General features: G+C 41.3%; 1 protein-coding gene across 1 annotated transcript in view; it reads left to right on the plus strand.

Moving 5' to 3' along the window:
• PLCH1 (phospholipase C eta 1) overlaps window positions 1–27,509 on the plus strand; it is an 81,635-nt gene that overhangs the window by 12,353 nt on the left and 41,773 nt on the right. Inside the window, exons 2-4 of the mRNA XM_065674719.1 lie at window positions 2,856–2,973; window positions 25,149–25,295; window positions 26,319–26,562. Coding sequence (XP_065530791.1) covers window positions 2,895–2,973; window positions 25,149–25,295; window positions 26,319–26,562 — 470 coding nt within the window. The 5' untranslated portion in view covers window positions 2,856–2,894. The remainder of the gene's footprint in view (window positions 1–2,855; window positions 2,974–25,148; window positions 25,296–26,318; window positions 26,563–27,509) is intronic.

Below are 27,509 nucleotides of genomic sequence, written 5' to 3' on the forward strand. Positions count from 1 at the left end.
TCAGCCCCATGCTAGCTGTTGTTTCTGCAAAGGAAAACCTGTCCCTGTTCCAGATAGACAGCAATGTCTGTGACACCCCACCAGATCTGGCAGCTCGTTGGCAGGAGAGGTGGAGGCTGTCTCCCCCTCTGCCTTGCCTCCACATTGCAGGATGCTGCTACCCCTTCACAGTGGCAATGCTGCTGAACCTTCTCCGAGCTCATTCAGCCTGCTAGGTCTCCAAGAACAGCCTGCTGCTTTTCCTGGGTTTATGAGGTGAATCAGTTGAGGAGGTGTCTGGTGACTTACTTACTGAGAAGGGGGAAGGTCTGTTCTTTTGATACAGGGGACTACAATAGAGGTGGGACTGGGGCTGTTCCCAGGTGGACCAGACACAGCAGATATTTCTGGGATCTTCATGATCATCTGCTTCATCACTACAGGAGATGGCATTCATCATGCTAATGAATGGGAAGGGGGAAAAGTTGTCCAGATTCCTTAGTTCCCATATGGCTGGGTTGGGTCCCAGGAAAGGATTGTAGCTAAACTTATCATTAAATGAGTCCTGTTAGCTATGACTTAAGATTACTTGTTTATCTTGTTTTGAAATCACTTGAGCAAAATATATTTGTGTTCCTCAGCAGAGCTGCAGTGCAGGCATTTACAACATGCTGTGGTATTTCACCTGGGGGGATTTGTTACTGCCCCCTGGCAGTAATTTTATGCGGAGGCTTGAACAGCAGTGTCCTTGCATCCTGCTAGTGGTTTGCTTGGATAAAGACAACTGGAGTTGCTTGTATCTGGCGTGGGTGAGAAAGCAGCTGGGTTGACTGGAGTGAAGGTGGGAGGGAGATAAAATGGGAGACCAAAGTGGGCTTGTAACAGGAAGGGGTATCTGGGTTGCTAAAATGAGAGTCTTGAACTTAATAAAACTGCAGACAGAGAAGGAGGATACAGTGAAAGGATTTGGTGTCAGAACAAGATATCAAAGAGTCCATGATTGGTTGATTTCTTCTTGTTGGGTGTTTTTTTGTTTGTTTTGGTTTTCTTGGTGTTTTTGGTTTGGGTTGAGTTTTGGGTTTGGGTTTTTTTGGGATTTTTTTTGGGGGGTGTGTGTTTGTTTTTCTTTCTTTTTTTTTTTTTTTTTTTACAACAAATATCAAAGAAATATGAAATACATTTTTGTTTGGCTGTAACCGTAACTGGCATAAGAAGTCCTTCTGGTTTTTTGCAAGGTCCAACTTGCAAAACAAAAGTTTGGAAGTTCAGGGAAGTTCAATGAAATGACTCAATGAATACAGCCTGGTCTTGAGTTATAACCATCAGCTTATTAATGAGTTAACTTCTACTGTTTAGGTCTCTGAATATAATTGTTCCAATTGTTTCTGTTGTCCCGGGTTGTGGCAGTGGAACAATGAGTGGCTGTGATGGAAACACTCCCAGAGCTGAAGGAGGGTTGTTTCTCACCTCATTGTCAGCGATTGGATCACATTCCCCTCACTTGGCTGGGCTTGTTTGGTCTGGCTTGCTGTTCATTTCCATTTTAACTGGTTTCTAAATATTACTGGCTGGATCCAAGAAAGATTGGCAGTTGGGGGCTTGGCCTAGTGGAGCTCTGGGGCCTGTGTCCAAAAAGACTACTCTCTGCACCCAGCACTTCTTGGTGATAGCATCTGCTGCAAATTACCCGTGAATGCTTTGATGACTTGTCACTGATGCTGCTGGTGGAGGCAGAACTCATCTGTGACAGTGCTGGGATCCTCAGCAATGGCTTGCAAGCAGGGAAGGCAGGGCCTGCATGCACCCGTGCAGGGAAGGGCTGCTGTAGTCTCATGGGACATTCTCTGCAGTCTGCCTCTGAAATGAGTGCTGTGGTTCCGAGATGAATCCCAGTCTTCCTGCACAGCAGTGTAAGATTCTGCCTGCTGATAAAGACATATGGTTTGTGGTCTCCACTGTGCAGGGGGAGCACTCAGGATCCCAGATGCTCTGGCTGTGCTCTGGGCTGTCCTCAGCTGGTGACACTGCCGGGAAGGGTGCTGCTCTCACTTTCTTTGCTTTGGTTCTGTTGGTGATTAGCTGCGCAATAGGAGTGTAATGGAGGCAGGGGAAGCAGAAAAGATGGAAGCAGATTGACAATTTATCATGTGCTTCAGCACATGCTCTCAACTCAGAGTGCCAGGGCTAGCATCTCTTCCATGTGCAAAACTGGGGTCCCTCAGGGCTAAAGGACACAAATTTTGTACAGCTGACTGTGCCTCCTCAAAGGTGCTGCTCAAACTGCCTGTCCCCAGGAGAGTTCTTCTTGAGCTGTCTCACTGGTGACTGTTTGACGAGGGCAAGGGTGCGCAGGCACAGGGGGAGTGCTCAGGGGCTCTGTGTCCACGTAACACTACTTTAGTCTCAAAATTACCTTTGATTCATTTGGGGAGGGTTTATAGTTTTGTGTCATTGTCTGGTGTTTCTGCAGCTCATTAAATATGGGACAGCATCACTAAATAGACTAAATTGATCATCTCACCATGGCCCCACAGTAGCCTGCAGGGACTGTGGGGGTGGCTGTAACAACAGGCACCCATTGTGGGTGCAGTGAGTGCTGGGTAGGGTGGGCTTGCTCCAAGCAACCTTTAACATGCTAGCTGTCAGTGTGCTGACCCTTCTGCCCTGTCAAAGTGATCTGCTCATGCCCTTTGCCTGTACATACTCAGAGATGGGCATGTTTGGAGAGTGAAGGACTACATATGTTGCAGTGCTTTGTATGAAGCTAATGAACTATTTTGCATAAAAGGCACAAACAAATACTCTTACAGTGCTTTGTAGTTATGCATTGCTTGTAAATTAACCCCTAATTATCCATTCTTTCTTTTCCTTTGTAGGGCCACTGCCTTGGATGGTGAGCAGGAAGTTATCTTACGATGAGTTACTGGAGTCTGGACAAGAAATGCTGTCTGCAGTACTGCAGGCACTTCTTGGTGGACAACTGTGTGTTTCATGGTGAGTGCTGGTTTCTAGCGTTTCCTACCATCAGGTGCCACCGAGGTTTTGAGCGTGTGTGCACATCTGGTTGGTAACGCTGCTCTTCGGGACAGTTAGCAACGGGGCCTGCTCAGCTCACCGTGGGTGCGAAGGCAGGGATGCTCTCCGGGTGGGGTGCCGGGGTTGCGGCCTCCCGGTGGTGCGCTGGTGGCCGTGGGGGTGCACAGATCGCGGCTGGCTGCTGGCGGCGCAGCGCGGGCACGCCAGGGGGCGCTCAGGGACCGCACCCCCTCCGCAAATGCTGGCGGCCCGCAGACCGGCCGCGGCTCCGGGCGGGTCAGCGCAGGGAGCCCTTCCCGTTCTCCCCGCCACTTGGTTCGGGAATGCGCCTCCTCCCTTCCCCATGGGTGAGGCCACCGACAGGCTGGTGCACCTGGCAGGTTATGCTTAACCAGAGCATTAAAGCCCAGAGAAAAGCATCGCAGCAGCTGGAGCACAAGCAGTGGCAGGGTTGCTTGGAGTGTTTGGAGTGAAATGGATTAATTGTGTTCACGAAGCCTGGCGCTGCCTTACACTTCAACATTCCCTCCCGACATTTCTAGAACTGCTCCAGTTGCAGGTATGCATCCTGTGTACTCCTAAAAAGGAGGAATTGAAAGTGTCGGAAAGAGCTTGACTTCCAAGTATCAATCAGGCATTTGTGTTTGTGCAAAATAGATGCCTAATAGTGATCCCTGGTTAGTTCCCTATCAACCCCTTACATCTTAGTCTCTTGTCATTGCAGATAACATGCTATAATCATTTAGTTGTTGAAGTATTCTTCCAATAGCAAAGTCAGGAATACTCTGAAGAATTTTTGTTATAAAATTCTTCCTTCTCAGGACCTCTTTTTGTACACTTTAAATTTGATTTATCAATTTGGAATATGTGTGTCCCCCAGGCAGGTTTCTCTCCCTTTGCTTTACCCTTGGACACAGGGTGCTGAGCCCAGCCGATGCTCCTGCAGGGGGTTAGGGACCATCAGGACTCATGCCTGCCCAGAATAGACTCCTGCAGGCCTAGTCTAATGAGACAGCTGGGCACATACCTGTCCTGCTGGGGGAGGGACTTTCTAATACTGTTTCCAGGAGGCCCAAATTTTGTATTCTTTATTCCCTTTGAGGTCAGTGATTAAAAACTCTTACTTCAGGGTAGATTTATGGCACTATTAGTAGCAGCAGCGTGGAATGCCTATAAATTTAACAGAAATACTCAACTTTTTAAAAAGCAATTTTTTTTTCCCCTAGAGAACCTACACCTCCATTTTCATTGTTTGTCAGGAAACTGGGGGAGTTTGCTGCTTGCAGAACTGCAATGCAACCCATCATAAACCAAACTATCGGCATTTTTGTCACTAGTTATGCTACCATTGATGAAGCTAGTAGCTAGTGGTTGAATTAATCATTTGTCAATTTATGCATCATCTTAACAGTCTATTCAGAAATTACAGTTTTCCCCTGTATTGCTTTTTTTCTTTGCCCATAGGCACTGTTAGTTCTGTTTGGGACATCGGAAGAATGTTGTTACTTTTCTGTAAGTCAGTCTGACAGCAGCACTGTCATTCAACTTTGTGCTACATTTGGGACATGCGTTACATGGAAGATGGTTCACAAACTTGTCATTGATAATCTGTTGTCTCCAGGCACAACTGTTCTGCTTCTTAAATGAAGCAGATTCATTCCTGGGATTCATAAGGCCACACATGTGGTCCCACTGCCTTTTGTGGGATCGTGTTCTCTCTGACACCATAGAATGAGACTGTTGTCTCCCAGCTATCTTCACCTAGGTCCCTCTTTTCTGAGTCTGAGCACTCTGGCAGTGTTTTGGTAGATGCCAATTAATCACACTTTTCTCCAGTTAACAGTCTGCTCTCTGAGTGTATAACTGGAACAGCCGTGTTTTGGATGTGTATTTGCAATTTTGCTATTCCAGATCAAGTGAAAGAAAAGTCTGGTCCATGCTCTGTGACTTGAGGTAGTATTTTATTGTAGCGCATCACAATGTCTTTATCTCCCTAAGGCACAAAGGATAGATTATGAGCCATTAGCACAAAGTCCAGTAATCCGTGAACAGCTATGGAGTAATGAGTCTGAAAAGTGATAATCATCTAAAATAGAAGACAGAATTAGCAGGCATCCTAGACCAGAAAGATTCTATGGCTTAATTTATTTTTCTTTCATTAATGACCAGACAGATTTAATTATTTTTCTCTGACAGAATCCTTCAGGGCTTCCCATTTGTCTCTTTGACCTAAGCAAGACACTGCAATGACAGTTATTTTCACACTGAGTATATGGAGGGAGTTGAAGTCCCTGCTGGACAGTGACAGAGGTCCCAACAGCATGACATAAGGGGACATGCGCATGTCTGCGGGAATTAGCATGTTGCTCCTGATGCTCAAGAGAAGCTGGTTTCTTGATTTCCTGACTATGCTGATACAGATAAAAGGGTTGATGGAGCTTTTTAAGGATTTGGGGTTTTTTGTCAGTGAGCCTTCTCATCCTGTAGGTCCTGACAAAGGGCACGGGGGACTGGTGGGGGGTGTGTGGGCTGGGTGCTTGCCTCCGTTCCTGGTGGCAGGTAAGATTGACCCATTTCCTTTCCTTTCTTGAAGAGTTCAAAGTGGGACTGAGCAGTGAACTTTTGAGCTTTGCATGGCTAAGTGAAAGCCAAACAACTAAACTGGGACTTACCTGTGTCTGAGGCCGTATTTTCTTCAGCAGATATAAGGAAATTGTACTTGTTTAGAACTTTTTTATAGCACTGGGAAATTGGGAAAGAAAATCTAATATGAACTCTGTGTGGGAAGGGACTGTTAGCAGAGAAAGGTACTGTGATACAACCCCTTGTGATTTGCTGACATTTTAGTGTTTGAGTTTGTACATGTACAGCTTTAGGGTGTATTAATTCTGTTTTACACAGTTTTTTCAGTAATTTTTTTTTTTTAGTTATTACTATTATAATTTCATATTCTGACATTGAGAGCATACCTCTTCAGGGAGCAGGCACACAGAGCTATTGATCAGCTTGTTTTTTTATGTTTATGAATGCTAATACTCCTTAATAATTAAACAGAAAGAAGCTGTGACGTGTTTAGGAAATAGCTGATTTTTGTCTTGGGAGTTCTGAAAGTATCTGTTCATATATAGAGTCAGTTACCTATCCCAGTTATCTTCTCTTCTGAAGTTCTCTCAGAAACACAACCCTTTTGTTTCAATTGCATTTCCATAATTGTAATTCATTCTCTGTTTCTAATGTTATCTTCTGGATTCTCCACCTCTTTCCAGACTTGTGTCAATAGGGACTTGGCCACTGTTGGTAGGATGTTATGTTAATTAAGTCTTGTTCATATTACCTAAACTGTAGTCTTCAGAGCAATGGACTAATTTAGTTATACCAGTCTTCTCTAGAAGGTTCCATCACAGTGGCACAGTTATTATCTGCAATTGAGCTTGTAATGTGGAAGAACTGTTGCACCTTGGGTGCAAAATATCCCACTTCATCAGATGGTGTTCTTAAAAAGCATAGGAACATCATTCTCTGTAGAGACCTAAGTACTGGAAGTGTCTACAGTGGCACACAGTATGAACTTTGCTGCTCAACTGCATTCATCTCTGGTGTCTTCTTGGAGCTCAGGAACAGACAGAGGAAGGGACTACAGGAAGTGGAGACAAGATGAGTCTGGTTTGTTTAGCTTGGGGAATCAAAGATTGATAGGGGATGTGACTGACTATCAATGCATTGCTCAGGGAAGCAAAAGCTTATTTGAATTGATGGTGAAATCTGGCACAAGAGCAAACTGAAAATTGTCCACAAGTATATAAATAGACACAGGAAAAACTAACGTACTTTGAGGTGGAGATTGGTAAGTTTTGGAAAAATTCTTAAAGCACCCTGTCTGTGCTCTTACTCTGAAGTTATAAATGTAATTAGTAGCAAGCAGTATATTGGCTAATGTGGATGTAAGGCCGAAGAATTATTGAAGTGGTCCCAATTCAAATCCTGTGTACAGTGAACATCAAACAGGAGTGTTTCCGTTCTATTCTGGAAAATGCTGCTGTACAAAGTCAGGCTGCTCTTTTCCCTACATTGTGAGTGTCTCAAAGCATCATCATATGTTGTTAGGCAAGAAAAAGTATTGATACACAGCTATGTGCCTTTCCATGGGGCTTTAATGGGTTGCCTTTGAGTAATGACTGAACATTCATCTGTGTAATGCTGAAGTACTTTATGCATCAAAAGTGCCTAAGGATTTATCCTAACTTCATATTTTTTTATAAAAATCTGCTAATAGTTGCAGTTGCAAGATATTAAAATTCTAATCTGTTAATGTCTGAAATTTTTGGTTACAGAAGTGAAGGTTGCTGCCATGTCTTGTGGTCTAGGGAGTCTTATCTGCCTAGAAGCAAAAATGTCAGTTTTCTGCAGTAACAGTTAAGATACGGCACTGTGTGTGCACACAGAGAATAACAAACTGAAGACAGATCTGGGTTTAAGCTATTTGAGCAGTTTCTGTAGAATAGAGCAGATAAGCGATTATAATCTGCAGAATAGCCATGAGGACTCGATGAACCCACTTTCTTTTCCTTCCTGTTGCAAACAGTGCCAAAATACTAAGTATATCATGCCTCTAGGCTTGGGAAAAGATTTTTTGATTTTCTCAGGGTTTTCAAGCTATAAATGTGGATCAATATTTTGTTTGTTTGCTGTCAATAGCAGTGTAGGAATGGTGGTGTTGTCAGACCAAGCATCCATCTACTTTGCTAGTAGATGTTTGTGGCTTAAAGCAAAAAGGGGGAAAACCGCAATCTGTATGTAATAACCCTTTCTGTGGCACATGCTCCCAGTACCTGTTGGTCAGCAGCATAAGTACTTCCCAAACCAGAAGCTGCATCTAGATATTTGCATTTATTAATCTTTACATCTGATAAGTTTTTCTCCTGAAGTTTTTTGGAATTCATTTATGCTTGTGACCATCTGTGCAAGTGAACTCCAAAATTAACGATGGTTGGTGTAAATCTGCTTGAATGGGTACAATAATTTCATGCAACAATACCACATTCAGACCATAATAGATGCAACAGGTTTGGTTGCTTGATTGGTTCATCTTTGAAAGACCATTGGCTGGGTGTCCTGAACCGAGGGCCAAATCTGTAAGATACAGAGGTACTTCAGTCATGGCAGGCAGACATTTTCATAGCTTCGAATGTCTGCCTTCTAACGCCTTACAGAGTAAATGGGTGGAGAACATTGTGGTGATAGCACTTTCTGCTGCCCCTGAGAAAGGGAAAGCAGCAAGAATGGAACTTCATTCTGAACTTCAATATTGAGGTCAATATCGAGGTCTTGAGACATCACAGTGAAGGTTTGTGGTACAGTGAATACAAGTACTTCCACTTACTTTAAATGGCACTTTGAGATAGGTCACTCAGATGTCTGTCTTGTGCTGGCACTAAGCAAACAATGTTTTTTCAGTAATTATTTTGTCATCTGACAGCATGCAGTGTCTGTCCCAGCCACCAGCAGACTTGCAGGGAAAATTGCTGGCTGCTGATTTGGATTCCTGCGTGTGCTCTCTGCCTCCTGTTTTGGGAATATCCAGCTCATCTGTCAAAAGGTTCTTCCAAATCTCCTACTTCTATACATCCCAAGTTGAGGGGGGAGAGACTTAGTCCAAGGCAACTGCTTATTTTGAGAGATGATCTCAAAGATTTCCCAGTTGTATGTAGTTGTGCACTGCCTTTGTTAGATGAACAGCTACTCCTGTTACACAACTAGCTTTGCACAGGTTCACAAGAGGTTGCTTATGGCTGGTGTTATTGCGGTGGTTTTCCATTCATTTCAGCCTGAGAGGCTGAGCTTTTGTGCAAATTCTTGTAGAATTTTTTTTGCTTCAGTAATCCTGAACTTTTGTGCCCAATGAATGGGAACATGAAATGCATTATATTTACTTTTTATGCAATAAAATGGTCTATTTTGGTTATTAGAGCACAAGAGTTTGGGAAAACAATATTAAATCATTGTCGAAGTGCACATATACGTTAGGCTTGATGTTTGCTGATGGGCAATACTTTATAATTAGCTCTGCTGAAGCCTCATGCAAGTCCTGCGCTTGAGGCTACAGTGCTAAAGATGGCAGATGTAGACTGCAGAATTCTGACTTACATCTTAGTAGTCAGCTTCAATTTAAGTTTTATAATGATGCATGGGAAAGTAGGACAAGATAATAGTGCAATAATTTTTATTTTGGTACATATTCTGATTTACATAGCAAAATAACCACAATTCATTCCTTGAGAGAACCAGACATAACTGAAAATGTATATGCAGGAAGGGCATTATAGAATTTCTATGTTAAAGTTCACATAGGTTTAAGAAGTGCCTAAAATGCCTGAAGAAAGGGCCTCTTGGTGCTTGGTTGAATGCGTAACTACCTTTAAGAACTCCGTGTGTATTGCTAGATGCATCTTTGCTGAAAGGAGGAGTTTCATGTGTGGGATGTCTCTCATAGTGTATCAGGTGGTTGAGTTCTAATGCCAATTGTTTTCACCTTTCTGTCTTTATATACTTGTTAGCTTTCCGAAGAGCCATGTCTTCATAAATCACAAATGAGTAGAGCTGATAAAAACTTTAATCTGATAAAAATGATGAGTTTTTCATGCAGCTAAATTAAAGTTTTATTCATTGTTAGCTGGCTTTTCATGAGGAGGTTGTATTACAGCTTAGGTCTAAGATTAAATTTGGATGATTAATATGAAGATGTTATCCTCTTATTTCATTATCTATTTGCTGTAAGAGGTAGAAGTTCTCTAATCAGCTTTTCTTGCTTTTTAGCAGAATTAGTCTTTGTACAAGTTTCCGGCTATTTTGACAGTGAAAAAGGAAAAACTGATGAGCCAGAAAATTAATATTCTTTTGACACTATAATTTCAAAATTGTTAGGTAAATCATATTCTCATTTACTGGAAAATGAATATTTTGCTGTAGAGCTTGCAGTGTTGTGTCTCTGCCCAGTATCTAAGCCTTGTGAGGTATGGTTTTTAGTGTTAAAAAATTGGGCTTCCATTTCTGGCAATCTGGCAGAGGCCGATGCTTTTGGTAATTAGATTTCTTCAATAGTGAATGGGGATGTGTCAGCCGCCTAGTTCAGGTGCTGCTGGGCTGTGGTGAGGAAAGGCAGTCTTCTGTGTCTCAGGGCGCAGGCCGGGCTACACCGCAGCTGGTTCTCCAGCAGATACCTTGGACCATGGCCACTAAGCATTGCCAAATGTGGGCTGTTAGCTCTCGAAAGGAGCATCTACCTGGGCTCATGTGAATACAGCCCTGCCTGGCCTCCCGCATCTTGTCTAACCCAGAGCAGCAAACACAAGGCAGGATTTTACCCTGGAAGTACTGGTTCAGGTTTTCATGGCACATGTATCTTCCATGCATCTCGAGGGAGTTTTTAACTGGTTTTGTAGCCCACCAGACTTGAGCTGCCTGGGGAGGAGGGGCTTGAATGTAGCGATTCCTGCAGCTGGCTGGCTGTCCCCTTGGTCATTCCATGTGGGAATATTTGCTAGTTACCCCATGGGCTATTCCCTCACAGGGATGAGCTGGGAGTGCCTTCATGGCAGGCTTAATCCATATTTTCTTCCAAAGATCTGAAAACATTGGCGATGGTTTGGCATATATACCCCAAGCCAAGCCAGGACCACTTTGTCCCTCTGGCATTGTTTTTTGTGCAAACCCACATTCTCTCATCTCACTCAGAGCTGTAAGCTGAACTACAGTGTATTTTAAATGAAAACATATCTGTAACTATGGGCATGGAAGAACTACAGTTTGCAGATATTACAAGAAAGCTTTAAATCCCCTTTTTTAATGAAATGGTTGGGATAGTGCTTTGACACTGTCTGCTTTGTACCTGGAGGTACTTGCTGGCTTACCTCAAAATAATTCCAGTGATTTAATGACAGAAGCGCTGTTTTGTTGTTTTTTGAACAGCAAATTGAAAAGACTGGAAAATAGTATGAGCCTGGGGGAGATGAGTGAATAAGCATCTTTTTATAAATTTTGTTGCTTTTGTAGCTGGATTGTCAAAAGCTATTGGCGAGATGAAGTTTGGAGGATGGTTCATGTGTTTCTTGAAACCAGCTTAAAAAGTTTTAAACCCCCAGACTTAAGCGTGCAAGGCACTGGCAAAGGTCTTCCAAGGAAGTGCTTAAGGGGCAGAAAACATAAACAGGAAAAACAGGCATACAAGTGAGCCTGTTACCTTCCATGCCAGACCTTATCTGGGGATTGTGCAGTACCTATAAAACAGTGGTGGCTGTTCAGAGTATGTACATTTGTCTTACAGTGCTCACTGATGTTAATCAAATTCAGGTAACGATAACAATTTTATATTCAGAAAGGTTGCTTGTTACCATCAACCCTGAGACTTTGGTAGGACTTTGTGTGTGGTGGCTCCGCAGATAGCTCCCAGCAGGAACATCATGATCCCCCTGAGAATAAGGGATGTATGTGAAGGTGAAGTGAGCTGGAAGGATGTGAGGGTCACCCAGCCATGGCTGAAATAAGATGTAGGTACAGCATTAGATGGAATAAAGTGAACTATTTGTCTTTTGACTTCTCCCCTTGCAGACAGTCAAACTCATATAGAGTGTCTCTGGGGACACACCATTTTCAGATCTGACTCTGACAGGGCCAGAGATTGGATGCAAAACCTGGCTTGTCAATGAAGAGTTGTCATGGTGATTTTTTTGGGGGGTGTATGTTGAATAAACCTGCAATTATCTTCATATCAGTTTGCATGTCTCCTGAATTATAAAGAAGTCTTTGTTTTAAAAGGAACTTTATTTTAAAGACAAAATAATAAGGAATGTATTAATTATTGAGCAAGGTTTCTTACAGAGTAGCTTTGTTAAAGACAGTTGTGTATAGCTCCTTTCATAATTAGCAGAGTGATAGGACTATGAAGTAATTTGCATTTAACACATTGTCAAGTGCAATCTGATCTATCAATAATTAAACTATAGACTGGTGATAGTTTAGATTTTGTTGTTGAATTGCAACTGCAGCACATCAATTCATTTTAATGTAAATGTATTGATAACTGTCTAGAGGCTTCAGAGTGAGGACTTCATCCATTAATCTTGTGAACTGAGGTGTGAACCAGTGGTGGGGTAATGATGCAGCTGTTTCATTTCCCTTGTTATAACTGAGATGAGTGACACTTCTTTCCGCAGAGCATGACTTCTGCTCTGTCCTGGAAGTGTGATTAGGAGCATGAGCTTTGAGTGTGGCTAAGAATGATCCTTCAGTGGGTTTGGTACATTGTTTCATTTTATAGGTTTGTCAGATATAGTACGCACACATATTGTAGTGTGCTGTGATCTATTGTGAGGTGGTGACTGTGGGAAGTCTTACAATTTGTGTTAGCAGCAGCTAAGAAATAATGATATCTCAGCAAGTAAAACATGTCAGCTCCACTTGTATTTTGTCTTCCATCTTATGCAAGTTCTACAGGCATGTAGAACTATGGGCTTTATCTGTTTTTTTTTTTGTTTTGTTTTCTCAGTCACGCTGTCTATTATGTAACTTTCTCCTAGCATTGCTAGGCAAATTCTGTCCTCTTTTACTGCTGTCACAATCTTTGAGAATACAACTGGGGATTCCTTTGGTGTGCTGATGTAAATGTCACTGCGTAAAAGCCAGCTGAATAGTAAAACAATTAGGAAATGCAATAAATCAAAGATGAGAAGTATTATGTATGGAGCCTGCTTTATTCTTGCTATGCTTTCCAGCCCTCTGCCCCCTTGGGCTCTGTCATAAGTAAGTGCAATTTATGCAAGTCTGAATGTTTCTGCCCATTGTTCCACCCTGACTATAAACCTATTGGTTTGAGTTAGTTTAAACAAGCCCAGCATTTAGCTGGTAACATGGTAATTTTTTTTATAGCTCTTGGAAGAGTTAGCACTCAGCATCTCACAGGAGACTACTTGTTCTTATGAAATCAAATGCTCAGTGAGGCAGAGACTAAACATTTGCATGCTTTGTGCTCTAATTGGCTTGATTCTGCAGAGTGACTGTTCCCTATCAAGTTAGTGACAGAGACAGGAGCAGGGAGAACAAATCTAAGGGGAAGAAGTGCAGTCCACAGGGATTCTGCCCTTCTGCCTCGCAGAATCCCATGGCTGCAGATGCTGAGAGTTTTCTTGGAACGAGGGTCATTTCTCTTCTGCATTCAGCCGGTGTCATTCTCACATTTTTTACCTGAAGTATGGTAATCCTTTCCTGACCAGCTTCCCTAGGTGCAAGCAGGATTTCCTCACACTTGCCTATATAGAGCTGCTCTTTCCAGGCATTGCACACACTTAGTGCCTGGAGCGTCTTAATTGCTGTGCTATGTATGCATGTCTCATACCAAAAGTAGTCGCTGCTTCTGCGTTCCTGCAGCAGCAGCAGCATAGAGCAGATGCTTCCAGCATCCTTCTCAGACTGTGCTTTTCGGTTTTGAAGAAAGTTGCTTAGTATTTTCTCTGGATTTGTGTTTTCCTGTTTCTGTTTTATGGATCATGAAGATTTCATCATTTCTTGTAAAGAGCAATGCTGGCAGTGTTCTCCTGTGCTTCTAAGGATTGCTTTCCAAATGTTTTGGCTTTGGAGACATGAAGACTAAATTGAGGCTTTCCTGCAGTGAGAATTTCCATTCCACTTGCCAATAATGCATGAGTTACAAATTTAATGGCAGACCTTGAAGTATATAAAAATTTAAGTCCAGAAAAAGGTAAGGATGTTTGAGTTTGGAATTACTGTAGAAAGAGCTCGTAACATTTCTCGAAGTGCTATAGAAAAATCAGGTAACTTTATCCTTATGGCTGGTGAGCTACATACAACAATTGGACATTGTTAGTATGAAAAATGTGTGTATATATATATTCCTGAATATTTAAGAGGAAAACCTGGAATTTTTGTATTGACTTGAGAGTATATTTGTCCATGAAAACATAATATATATTGTATGTGAGATAACTGCTGCTATGACAGGGACGTACTGCACTTGTGTGTTACCTTAAATTATTAAAAATGTATCTGTGTTAAAAAAAAAAATAATCTTGACATTTTCATCTCTTGTTCATCTTGCTGTGGCATAGCTTTCTATGGAAAAGAGTTTCTGTGGTTGGTTGTTGGGGTTTTTGCCCTAGTAGCACTTATAAATAGTATAACACACCTGCAAAGGATGTGTAAAATTTTAATCGAGTAGCATTGGGTGGTAAAGATGTGTCTTTTCAAGAATTACAGGAGGATGGTACAAAAAAGGAAGACATCTTGAATAACTTTCTTCAGTAACTTGTAGTTTACAATTTCTGATTTTGTTCAGTTTAAGTCATTGCTGGATGGAAAGTGGTAATTAGCTTAAGCATCCTACGTTCAGGCTGTAGTGCTGTGGAAAAATCATGAGGGATAAATTTTAGTTTTGTATTTTTTCTCATCCTTAATCATGTTGGATTATATGCTTTTAAAGAAAAAAACAACACGACTTACAAAATACATTTAGCAAAGAGCCGGCTTGCCAAAATTGGGTAGTTCAGAAGACGTTTTCTGACAAGATTATCAATAAGTTGAAACCAAACTAATCTAAAAGCCATCAGAAGTCACGGATTATATTTGAAATATCATTTTTTCCCACTATGAAACATGTTAAAAAGAATTAAGGGCATTGTTGGGGATATATACTGATTTTTTTTATTAATATTTATTTAGCATGGATTATTTTGTTTGACAGATTTTTTTTTTTAACTAGAGAAAATTACTGGAAATAGACACAGCTGTTGTACAAGAAATTGATATATTTTTAAAGAAAAAGTCAGTTATTTGTATATCCTCTCAGGGAAGGAACTGTATGCTACAGTTCCAAACACTGTGTTTTTATTTTGGAGGCTTTGGTTACACAAAGCTCTACATTAAGCTTTGATGCATATGGTTAGGTAAAGGAGACCAGGTGTTACTCCATCTGAGATGCAGAAGGTAATGGATATGTCCCCATTCAATAATTTACAAGAGCTAGCTTATTTGAAGGGGGTGTTTTTTGAACAGTCCTGGAAGAAAAGCATCAGGTTTAAGTTTTGAAGCTCATGTAAATGTGTGTGTTTGTGTAGATAAGCAGGTTTCACACCAAAGTACTCAGCTGATGGTGAAATCTGTCCGAGGTCATTTTTCAGGCAGCACCTTTTTCTTAGGCAGATATAATAGCAACTGCCAAATTTCTGTTCATCTTTTCCAGTTAGCAGCACCACTGTTTCTCTGTCTGCTGGAGGTGGTTAAAGGATGCAGCAACAGCGAGTGCAACACCATGTGACTTGGTGTCCCTTGCATTCAGGTTTGGCTGCTTTGGTGGCATTGCAGTAGTGCATGTGGGGTCATGGTTGGGCTACTGGGGTGCCCCAGCACACAGGAGGGGTGACACAGCACCAGGCAAGCACAGACTATGGACTGTGCCTTTCATAGGCATGAATGTATTCATGTGCTTGGATGGTGGAAGAAGGCAGATTGCCTCATCTTCTCTTGCTCAGGCTGGTGATCACTGATGCTGATAACAGCAGGATCACACCCCTTGCACAATTTAGGCACAATAAGAGTGCTTGTATGATGTATAGCACCTGTATAAGGGGATAGCTGAACACACAGGTTCTGTTCATGCTGTTGCTGGCTGGGTGTCTGATTTGCTCTTCAATGAGCACTTGCAGGAGGCAGCAGCTCCACACCTGCGAGTGCCTTGGCTGTGAGTTCATATGTGACTTCTAACCACCATGAACGGGAAATGTGTATGTGCCCTAAGGGGTATCAGCAGCGGGATGTTAATGGGCGTGGAACAGGAGGAGGGGTATGGACTTCCCTTGTTTATAGGTCTGTGTCTTTGGCTGATGGGGTCATGGTACTTGGTAGTTACCTTGTTGTTACTGCTTTAGCAGAACACTAGGACTGCAGTTGGTACAGCTAAGCCGAGAACTGCACTGTGTTTCATTGACAGAGACTATAGCAGCAGCCTTTTTTAACGTTGTTATTAGTGCTTCTCTGGGACTCTCGTATCCTTGCATCTGATCAAGCACTTGTAAACCAAGTATTAAGTATAGACACTAGAACAGTAAGTGATATATAAAGAAATTACCTCAGAATGGCATACAAAATGGATATTGAAGGCATCAACCTCCTCCTGTGAAGAAATTAGGTCTTCCATAAGTTTAATTCCAATAATATCTTAAATCTATCACAGTGTTATGTGCACTTACAATAAAGTAGCATATGCATATTGTTCAAAGCCTCTGGGTTGTTTGGTATGTTCTGATGATGTTACCCTGTGTGAAGTGAAATGCCTGACCTGCCAGCCTAAAAGGAGTGTCGCTGTGGTGTGCAATGTGGAGTGCCAGGTCCTTCTGTGGCACCACTGAGGTTTCAGAGGATGCTGGAACTGGATGCTGAATGCTGATGGCTGAATGAAAGGTGTCTAATCTGCTTCTGTATGCTTGGTATATACTTTGGGTTCTTTTTTTTTTTTTGTTTTATTTATTGTGCTTGTGAATTAAATATGCTCCTGTTTCAATAAATCTACAGGACACCATCATCTTGTGATGCTGAAAAGGTTCTTAGAATTTGCTGGAGAACTGTGCCTTTCTGAAAGTGTACGGCAAAACTTAGAACTGTTAAAGTAACTCTTTCATTGCTTTGAAGACTCAGATGGCCAGATGCCAGCACTGAGCTCACCTACAAGGGGAAATATGTGTGCTTATTTTTCCTCTTTACCATGAATTTTGAAGTAGTCCCTTAAGAAGCTCATGTCTTAGAGGGCAGCCTGTTAGTATGCAGGCAGCATTTTGTGCTGGTATGTGTGCTTCTTGGATGACTGAAATTAAAGTAATGGGAAACCATAAGCTGTCTTTTTTATACAAGTGACAGAAGCGACAGAAAAAAGCTGCACTAGGGGAGGTTTAGATTGGATATTAGGAAAAATTTCTTCACTGAGAGGGTGATCAGGTATTGGAACAAGATGCCAGGGAAGTGGTGGAATCGCCATCCCTGGAAGTGTGCAAAAACCATGAAGATGATGACGGCCTCAGTGACAAGGTTTAGTGGTAGTCTTGGCAGTCCTAGGGTAACAGTTGGACTTGATGATCTTAGAGGTCTTTTCCAACCTAGCTGATTCTGTAATTCTGTGTTTCTGTTGGGTTCTGACTGATACTAAAAAAAACCCCAACCTGTATGTGAGGAAGTTTACCTGTTTTAGGTCAGATTATTGCTGTCCTCAGCAATGTAACAGGTAACTGGTTTAGAGGCATTTTCACATTACTGGTAGAAACATTGATCACCATGAGACTTGCGCACAAACAGATGCACAAAACATGATTATTTTTGTCAATAAAATTACTTTGGTGTTTGAGACTCAAGTCATTGTTTGTCCACAGGTGACTTAACTGTTGTGAGTGACTTGCACTGAGGTAATCTGATAATAGAATCCACGTTTCTTTAGCAAAATTGCTTTCTGAGGCATTTTGAATAAATTATTTAATACAGTCAGTTGTTCTGTAGTCTTCATTACTTTTAAATTAACTCTACCTTCATTTCTGTTCTTTTTTTTCTACCTCCTTATCAAGCACCAGATGTGGATTTATTTGGCATTATTTGGGAGCCAAACGGGAAGCAATGCTTCCACCAGTCTAACCACTGTCACAACCCATCATGACGAGTGGACTCCAGGTCCTGGGGACTGGATCCTTTTCCACCCACTTCATCCTACTTCATACAGCTGCTCTTGTGCCTGGTGTTTTATTCCCCTGACCAGGATGTGATGCCGTACAGGTGCCAAAATTGCTGTGACATTGCTATTTGCTGATAAATTTGTAGACATTAGAATTCATTGTTTGCACTGAAGCTGAGACAGTTTATCCTCTACACGTCTTCTGCGTGGGGACAGAAGCAAGCTTTATGAAGGGCGTTCTGGTGGGGGTTTTATTTTTTTTGTTTTGTTGGAGAAGCTGGGGGGAGGGAAATATAATGGAATAGCATATTTCTGGGGCAGGAGTGAGGGGATCTGACCCACCTCAATACGTTGCAGTGGGAAATGTATTTCATTGAAGACCTGGGTAGTATTGAGGAACAGGGATGACATTCAGTGCTGTACAACAAAGGCAGGCTTAGAACAAGACATACTTGGTTACGAGTCATATGATCCTACTTTATGTGCTTATTGATTTTTAGAGGGCAGACATTCTGGGATTCTGGAGGAGAAAGATTTTACTGTTTTGAACTCCGATCTCTGTATCCAGAGGCATAGCTTCAGGGGTGCCTTTCAGACTTCTTTATCAGTTGCTGTGTGGCCTCAAAGGAGAAGCTCATGTCTTAGTGCTGCTCGGAGTATACACAGGTGACTCAGCTGAGCTACTTGGAGTGAGTTATTGCTATTTTTTCTGGGAACTGAGCAAAAGCTCAGTTGCCTAGTTGAAAGGCAACCCTAGGGTTTCCTTTGGAGAGATGACCATAGAACAATGTCTTGTATTCCTTGTGAATGGTTACAGTGGAGTGAAAGTGCTGCCCAAGAAGCCAAATGTGCCTCTGCCCTTTGCTTGTTGCTGTGGTAGCTACAGTAGTACTGTTCAGGACATGTATGTACAGACCTCTCCACTCATCCTCCTTGTTGGCAGGTGTTGTGAAAACTATCCTCCTCCATTTCGTCCTTTCTGCTGCTGCTTCCACTTGCTCTATGGTGTCATTATCAATTGCTGTGCCCTCCCTGCTTGAGGAATCCTCATGCAATAGCAGGGATTAGGATTTGCAAACTTGTCAGCTGTGTTTGCCTAATAAATATACATTCTTTGTTCACTCTATTGATGTGAGAATGTGTTTTGGCAGTTGGCCATGTCTGTGGTTACATGGTTGTGCTTTTTCAGTGTTGAGAAAGGAATAATTCAAGGAATGGAAAACTTACAGTCCTCAGACATGCTGGGTTGCACTGGCAGAAGAGCTCTTGAACAGCTTTGCTGCAGTCTGTTTCTGAAGAGCCTTGTTCTTAAGCTGCACCCCTCTTGTCTGCATATTATTTAGTGAATTTACAAGTATAAGTTGGTTTTCAGATTTTATGATTTTCATTGATTGTAAGCCATTCACAATTGTTTTGAGTGTCAGAGTTTGTGTTTGGCTGGACTATTTGTTTTGATTCTCTACCTTTTTGAGGGCTGAAATGAAATACCTGCATGTTTTTCAGCCGGGCCTTGCAAGGACTAACATCAACCTTTGGCATCTCTGCTGGCTTTGCGTAAATTCCTTGCGGGTTTTGAGATTTGCAGAAGTGTGAGAGATTGTCCATCTCATGTCCATAGACTTCACAGAGATTATGATTCAATCCACTCTTAAGAAGCTTAATGTAAAATTCCATAAGGTTGAAAGAGTTGCTGCAAATCAAATTACAATCTGGCATAAAATATGACATGTGGCTCTTAAAAATGGTCATGACTGGGGCTGCCATGGATTCCCCCAGACCTGTGGTCTCTGTTCTCCTGGGCTTTTTGCCCATTACATAACAAAACAGCAATCAACAATTTGATGACCTTAGTGGTAAGCTATGTGGTCTGCTGGATATTAGTGCTGTTCTATAGGATTTAGATAAAATGTGCTTGCTGGGGAATGGAGGTAGGGAGGAAATGGCTTTTAATGGCATTAGTGTAAAGGCAAACTTAACTTTCGTATGATTAATAAATGATTCAAAAAAGGGTGATGAGAAGAATTCAGACAACTGAGAATTCTGGGGTTTTGGTAGTTTGTTGTTGGGGTTTTTGGTGGATTTTTTTTTTTCTTTTGTTTGGCTGGTTTTTTGGTTTTGTTTTTTGTTTTTTTTTTTTTTTTTTGTGGAGGAGTTTTGGGGTTTTTTTTGGTGGTGGTGGGTTTTTTTGATTTGATTTGGTGATTTCATCCAGAGTATCTTCACTACTTGGATCCTGACAGTTTAATTTCATGCTGTTCTCTAGTTCAGGAGTGTGTGTGGGTTTTGGTTTGGTTTTGGTTTTTGTTGTTTGGGTTTCTTGGGAGGTTTTTTTGGTTTTTTTTTTTTTTTTTGTTTGTTTGTTTTTTTATATATACTTCTTCAGTGTCTTCTTCTGGGAATGTGCATCAGTGTCAGTAAAAATGGATTCTAAACTGGATCCGATTACAGTGATGGGAGCATGCTGAGACTCCTTTGTTAACTACCAACCACATACCTTTTGTGTAACTGCCTCACTTAGAGTTCAGTTTCTGGAATTTGGGGGGTGGGGGATGTGTGTTAAATCTGAAAACTGAAGAGAATAACTTAAGTAAGATAAACTATGGTTTCTGTAGTGTAAGAGCAGTTACCTTATGTTGAACCTCTTGGGATGCTGCATCCAGTGAATCACAGGAGCTGTCTGCAGAAGTCCTGGCAACTGTGTGGGTGGGAATAGCATGTGGTAGCACCGGAGGGTCTTTTGGCTTTTCCCTTTCTGAAGAGAGAGCAAACGGTATATCTGCAAAGTGTACAGTGAAACAAAAACACCGAAAGTGGGGGAGAAGAGCTGATGTTGCAGTTGAGAAAGTAACTTCTGCGTTTTATGTCTTTCTTTTATTTCCTCAAGCTTAATGTTGGTTTTATGCAGTTACTGCGTATAGCTTAGAAACATAGCTCATCCTCTTTCATAATTATACTTCTCATTGATAATGCTCTTTATACCTTATTTAATCTTTTTGTTTTGTCAGACAGCTGTAACACTAAGTCCATAAAAGCAGTGGAGTTGGGATAACCCAGAAAACGTTGGTGTGCAGTGCTGTCTGTCACATGTGGGCGATGGGGCAGCTGGTACATGCCAAATATCCCAGCTGCATCCCAGCCAGCATCCCTCGGGTGCCAGTGCCTCTCCTGCACGGTGCCTGCATGTTGGCTCCAATTGCACAGTGACCTGCATATTTATTTAATATTGGATAACATGTTCTATGGGGAGTGGATGTTTGTTTCACTGATGTGATGTGCCCTATATAGTAAAGTGCATTTCTGTTTTACTGAAAGTGGTACCCGTTGTAATGTTTTAATTCCCTAAATATTTTCCTTCTAAAGGGTCCTGCACCCCTTAGGGCTTTGTAGTGAAACACAGCAGCAAGCAGATGTACAAGTCATAACTATGACTGTTGAGAATTAAACCAAATTAATTGCAAACCCTTGAATAACAGGCCATGACTGTTAAACCTGTGAACAGAGCTGTAACTTTGTGAGAGATTCTTGCAGGGCGCAGTGCTAAGCTATTTGCTGTTTATTAAAGACCTGATTGCATATCGGGATAGATTAGAGCAGAGCTGGATGGACAGTAGCATTGGCTGATTTGTGGCGGATTAGAGTGCTTTTTGAACGTAAGACCACGTATGGTTAGTGGTCAGAGTTCCAGCTTAGTGTTCCCAGACAGCAGCTTGATTTATTCAGCAGCAAGGAGCTGTGCTGTCAGGTAGAATAAATAGAATCTGCCTAACGTGCAAGATTTCAAGTAACATCTGGACTTTCCAGGAGCTTGGATGGCTTTCCTCCTGGCTTCAGAGGTCTGCCATGTGCTGGGGAGTGTGGCCACTTCGGAAAAAGTCCAGCTGGCGCAGATGGGTTTGTATCTGGCTTACTGTTAGACAGAGAAGCAGCTCCTTCTGCAGAGGACATGTGTGTACGACTAGGAATGGTTATCATTGTTTGAACTAGAAATAAGAAAATGCTCTTTGAACTCAGGTCTGTTTAGCTCTAAATGGTTATTTTGGGAGGAAAAAATAGACTGTTTTTTGATATTACTAAAATTCATTAAACTAAAGGATGTCTGTTTGGATGAATTTATCAAGAATATGTTTGCATAAATCTGGAAACAGAAATGACTAGTTTTCAGATTTTTAGGTTTTTTTCATTTGAAGGTAAAGCTTTAAATAAGCGATGCATGAGCTTAATAATTTTGTATTTCCAGATTAACTTGCTTTCTTCTTGTAATACATAAACTATATTGTATTCTAGTTTCACTAAATAAATTTTTAGACTTTGGGCAAAAAATACATAGCTAGTCCTTGCGTAAGAAAAACACCATATAATGGAAACCATTATATGTCTTGTTTTCTCAAACTTCCGCATCGAGGAGCTGCTTCACTTACGTAGTATTCATGGTTTATCTAGAGGATTAAATGTTTTTCTGGAGTGAGTTTTTCTATTCCTCGGTGAAAACAGTCTTGAATTGCTCTTCTGGAGCTTTATTCTGAACTGCCTCTGTTCAATAACTTCACTTTATTCAGATGCTAACATGCGGTGGTCTCTCTCTTGTGAATGTCTGGCCAGAGACTGAAATTAACATATTAGGAATAGGTTTGAACAAGAGTTTTTTTCCTTGTGTACTTATATTTTATAAAGAGCTTTAAGGGAAGGACCATATTTTGTAAATAGTTTGCAGAGTTGAAATCCAATCGGCCGGTGAATGGTGTGGCAGTTCCATTACCCTAGTCCTTTCTTTAGAAGTGGATTCTTTCTGTTATTAACACCTACACAGTAGGGATAATGTGATGAACTGTCTTACATGTTTACTATCCTTCTTTAAATGTTTTCATTTGGATGATATTTTCTGATGGAAAACTGCAAGCAGAAAAGATGGTGCTTATTTGGACAGTGGGCTTCTTGCAGATGGTATAAAAAAAATAGAGAATGTTGAGATATTTGGCAGGAACTGAATTTCTTCCACTCTGAAAAAAAAATTTAAAATTTGTTCCCTATAACTTTGATTCAGAAGTCTATCTGAAAGAGTGTATGTGAAATGCATCTATAACAGTTACAAATGCGATACAGAAATTATTAGGCAATGGAAATAGTGAAGAGGTTTGGGTTTGTGTGTTTCTGGTTTTCTTCTTTTCTCCCCATGGCTCTGTTGTCTGTAATTATCTGTATGGCCCATTTTCTGCTTTTCTTACAGGAAAGAAATGTAGTCCTCTTTCTTCTGCCCTTTGTTACCTGTCTTCAGCACCTTTAGTGAAGCCGGATTGTTGTTGGGTGTTTTTCTATGCTAACTGAGCTGATAAAAATAAAGACTTATGTGAGAATTAGGTTTTTTTGTAAGACATTTAATAATAACTGATAGCCTTGGGAGCAAAGCAGACTTTGTGTTGAATAGCTTGTTGCTAAACCTCTTCCTGAGATAAAACACTGTTGCAATTGATTGCTCTAATAGTGTTGATATTTCTAATAGTGAAATAAGAATGTGTTTGAAGCTTGTATGCCAGGATAATGTTGCGGTACAGATGTGCATATCCACACACACACTAGTACAACTCTTTTTGTGGAGAACCTTATTCCTGTGCTGGAGGACAATTCTTGTATGTTAAGCATGAATCCAAGGCAAACTTGATCTAAACTCAGCTCCAAAACTAAAAGCTCAGCTTGCCAAGAGAAGGTGTGCATGTATGTATATATGTAGTAAGTTTTAGGGGCTTAGTTTTGCTTCAGTTAATCTTTCTTCGAGGTTCTGAATATTCCATCTCTTGTGGTGTAAAGGCTCGTCTTCTTGGTATTGTGTGCATCTTCAGACAGATACAGGTGAAAACTGCCACGGTCAGTGTTGTGGGTACTGCATAACATCTATTTTTGGCTTGATCTATACACTTCTCTGGCTCATCTTAAAGACTTTCCAAAGCCACATTTTCATTTGATGTATATTATGTATATTCACGGAAGGCCATATATTTATGGACATATAAAGGACAAATTTACTGCACTCATGCATCTGATGCTTTCAGAACAGTTTGGTTCTGTTCAGCTCAGCCTGAGTCCTCCCTTTCCTCCAGGAAGGACAACTCAGTAAAAACAGCTTCTGATGCAGTTTATCTGATGTGGAGCTTGGCTTGCCATCTCCCTTTGTGTGAGGGAGCCAGGGGAAGCTGGTCCAGCAACTATGACTGTTTGTCCCGTATTTGACTAATGTTTGGGATGCTGTTCTGACTGCATCTGACCCAAAGACTCTTCAGAAAGAGCATCAGGCTTATTTTCCTTCATTGGTAGCCTCAGGGTTGTGTGACTGCTGGAAGACATGCTCTGGCCACACATCTGCTGTGGAGGTTAACTGAGTAGGGCCGTCACAATGTGTTTTGGTGTATGAGAGCACTGTTGGGTTTCAGCTGGGTCTGAGTCCACTGCTGGATGTGCCACTTGCTGGGGTAGCTAAGGAGGTGTCAGGAGCTCAGAAAATAAATCCTAGTTCTGACAGAGAGGAGTGAGAGGGTGTCTTGGTCTTTGTTGTGATACCAAGAGGAGTATTGGAGAGAAATGATAAAGGGCAGAAGGGTGATAAGAAGAAGTAAAGACAGACACAGATAGTATTTGGGAGCCAGCCAGAGTGTAAACAAATCATCTGAGAGGTGAATGTGGAGTGATATCAAGTGAGGAGAGGCTGTGAATGGATAGGGGAATGTAACTTAAGAGCATGGATCAAGAGGAAATGTTATCTTGATCCTACTGTTTGGAAAACTGTGGGAGGGAAGATGTGAGATGAAATGGAAGAGATGGGTATATTTTAGTCAAAACATAGAGAAACAAAGCCTATCGTCCTGGGTGGGATGATGAAAGGAAGTCATCACAGTATGTGCTTGAAACTCAGTAGCAGGAATGGAGATGGTGTAAATGTGTGTGGTAGGGAGGAGGGATTGTGTATTTTAAAATCTGTTATCAATTCTAACAGTGTCAAAAGCACAAGATATAGGCTAAAAGATTAGCAAACCCAAAGGAAGGGAAGTTTGAGTGATAATCTCACCATCTGAAATTTGCAGAGTACTGGGGTTTAAAATTACAGTACTGTGTGTAATAATAGAAAATAATTAAATGAGGTAAGTATTGAACAACTCTAAATTACTTAGCTTCAATGTATGGTGAAGTTTTCTTTGCCTCCTTTGTTGTGGAAATGTTTTGACAGATTATTTTTGATTTTATTTTTTTCCCTATATGGAGAGGCTAGTGAAGAAGAAATAGTATGTCTCATACAGCAGTGACTAGTTTCTGTCATTAAAGGTGCAAATTGAAAATATGATATGCTTGGCAGATGTTGGAAAACTGGTAAGTCATTTTACTAGTGGAATTAGATGGCCATTTACTTGAATTTATTCTGTCTGTTACACAGTTGAAAGATGCATGAGTGTTATGCAGTCTGGGACTCAGATGGTTAAGCTGAAGAGTGGAACCAAAGGACTAGTTCGTCTCTTCTACCTGGATGAGCACAGAACCTGCATTCGATGGAGACCATCCAGAAAAAGCGAAAAGGCAAAAAGTAAACTTCTAATACTCCTTTCAATTTCTGGGGCAGTTCAGTATTAGAATGTGAGCTACAGAGGGATTGATTAAATAAATACTTTTTGATGCTTATTTCAAATGTGATGTTACTCTTACATGAAGATTTTCAAGAGTGCAGGTAGAGTTTAACCACCTACTAAAAGTTCAGGATTATGAAAGGAAGGCAGTGTAGTTCAGTCTGATGTCAACATTTTTCATAGCTCTATATGAATTATGAGCAAACTGAAAATAACTACAAGGAACTATTCTAAATATATACATCACAGTTTTAAATACAGAATCTATGAAAGTTTAGATTGAGGTTTCTTAATCTTAACTGATAATTTTCTTTAGATATTATTAAATCTTGAAGTCAATGTGTAGCATTATTTCTTATTGAAACTGTTTCTGCTGCACTGTTTTAAATTGGAATTTGAAATTAATGGTTTATTGAATAAAATAACTAGAAGTTCATGGGACTGTCAAGGAGGCTTGAGGTTAAAAGCAAGCAATTGGGAGGGCTACAGACAGTGACAGTTGATGCTTTTGGTCCAGTCAGTGGTGGCTAAGAGCTGTTGTGTTGAACAGCATAGCTGTTTCATGGCATGGCACTGGGAACACATCACTGTGCTAGCGTATCCCTGTCTTCCTGCTCTAGAGAGCACAGCTGTGATAGAGGGAGTCCCCTTGGATCTATTCAGTGTTTCACTCATTGATGAAAGACACTTGGTATCTGTCTTCTTGTGCTCCCCTTTGAGTAGCCTGCAGTCCTCTGATGTAGCAAGGAGCACTCAGAGCTCTGCTGTAGCCTGCCTGTACATGCACTGGCCTGCCTTCAGGGCAGCTGCACTGTATATGGCTTGGACAAACCTAGAAATCAAAAAGCGCTTTGGGATATGACAATGTAACATTAACAAATGTTTAATGACATTTTGCCTGAATAATTCAGAATTGCTAAAACCAGAAAGAGGTTGGGTGGATATCCAAGCATGACATTTTTTATTTCCCCTTTTCCCAACAGTTGTCATTGATTCTATTTACAAAGTCACTGAAGGCCGGCAGTCTGAAATCTTCCACCGCCATGCAGAGGGGAACTTTGACCCAAGCTGTTGCTTTACCATTTACCATGGTAACCACATGGAGTCACTGGATCTGATTACATCTAACCCAGAGGAAGCTCGCACCTGGATTACAGGACTGAAATATTTGATGGCTGGAATAAGTGATGAGGACTCACTTGCTAAGCGACAGAGAACACATGATCAGTATCCTTTTATGAGCCTGAGCTCCAGCTTCTGATTCAGTGTTTCTGGCTTGTATTTTTTGTGTTTTAGTGATGTCAGCGTCCTTTCACCTGCTGTTATGTGATCAAAAACCTTACCATTGAGTGTGGTGAAAGCTTGAGTAGTGGGTTTGACACAGACACTTACCTGTGCAATAAAATGTCAGCTGTACCTTAGGGATTGCATTAAGCTGCATTGAAGTCAGGGGATAGTCTTGCATTTTATAAGTGAAATTCTTGTTGAAGAGTCAAAACAGTCATTTCTAGTTATCGCAGTAAATACTAACCTGTCCTGGGTTTAGCAGTAGCAGTCATTTTTTCTCATTCTTAGTAGCTGGTGCAGCACTGTGGTTTTGACTTTCGGCCTGGGAACAGCGCTGGTAACACCAATGTTTTTAGTTATAGCTCAAATGTTTTAGGCTGACCAAGGACTTTCTGAGTCTCATGCTCTGCCAGGGAGGAGGGAAAGCTGGGAGGAAGCAGAGACAAAACACCTGACCCAAACTAGCCAGAGGTATTCCATACCACAGCACGTCATTCCCAGGATGTAACTGAGAGTTACCCAGAAGGGCTAGTTCACTGCTCAGTCGGGCTGGGTATCAACAGGTGATGTTGTATTCTCTTCCCTTGTTATTTCCCTTATTGTTATTATTGGTAGTAGCAGTAGTGGTTTCTGTTAGACTGTAGTTACTGGGCTGTTCTTAACCCGTGGGAGTTACATTCTTCCGATTCTCCTCCCTGTCCGTCTGGGAATGGAATGAAGGGAGAAAGGAGGGGGAGTGAGAGAGCAGGCTGTGTGGGTTACTGACTGCACTTGAACCATGACATAACCCCAGCATAATTTCAGGATTTCTGTCATCTTCTGTGTTTTTTATTCTGCTGCAAATTGCAAAGTCCATTAGAAGACACTTTTCAAGATACTATTAATTG

Source organism: Lathamus discolor, chromosome 3, assembly GCF_037157495.1.
Source record: "Lathamus discolor isolate bLatDis1 chromosome 3, bLatDis1.hap1, whole genome shotgun sequence".
In the NCBI taxonomy this organism is placed as follows: Eukaryota; Metazoa; Chordata; class Aves; order Psittaciformes; family Psittacidae; genus Lathamus; species Lathamus discolor.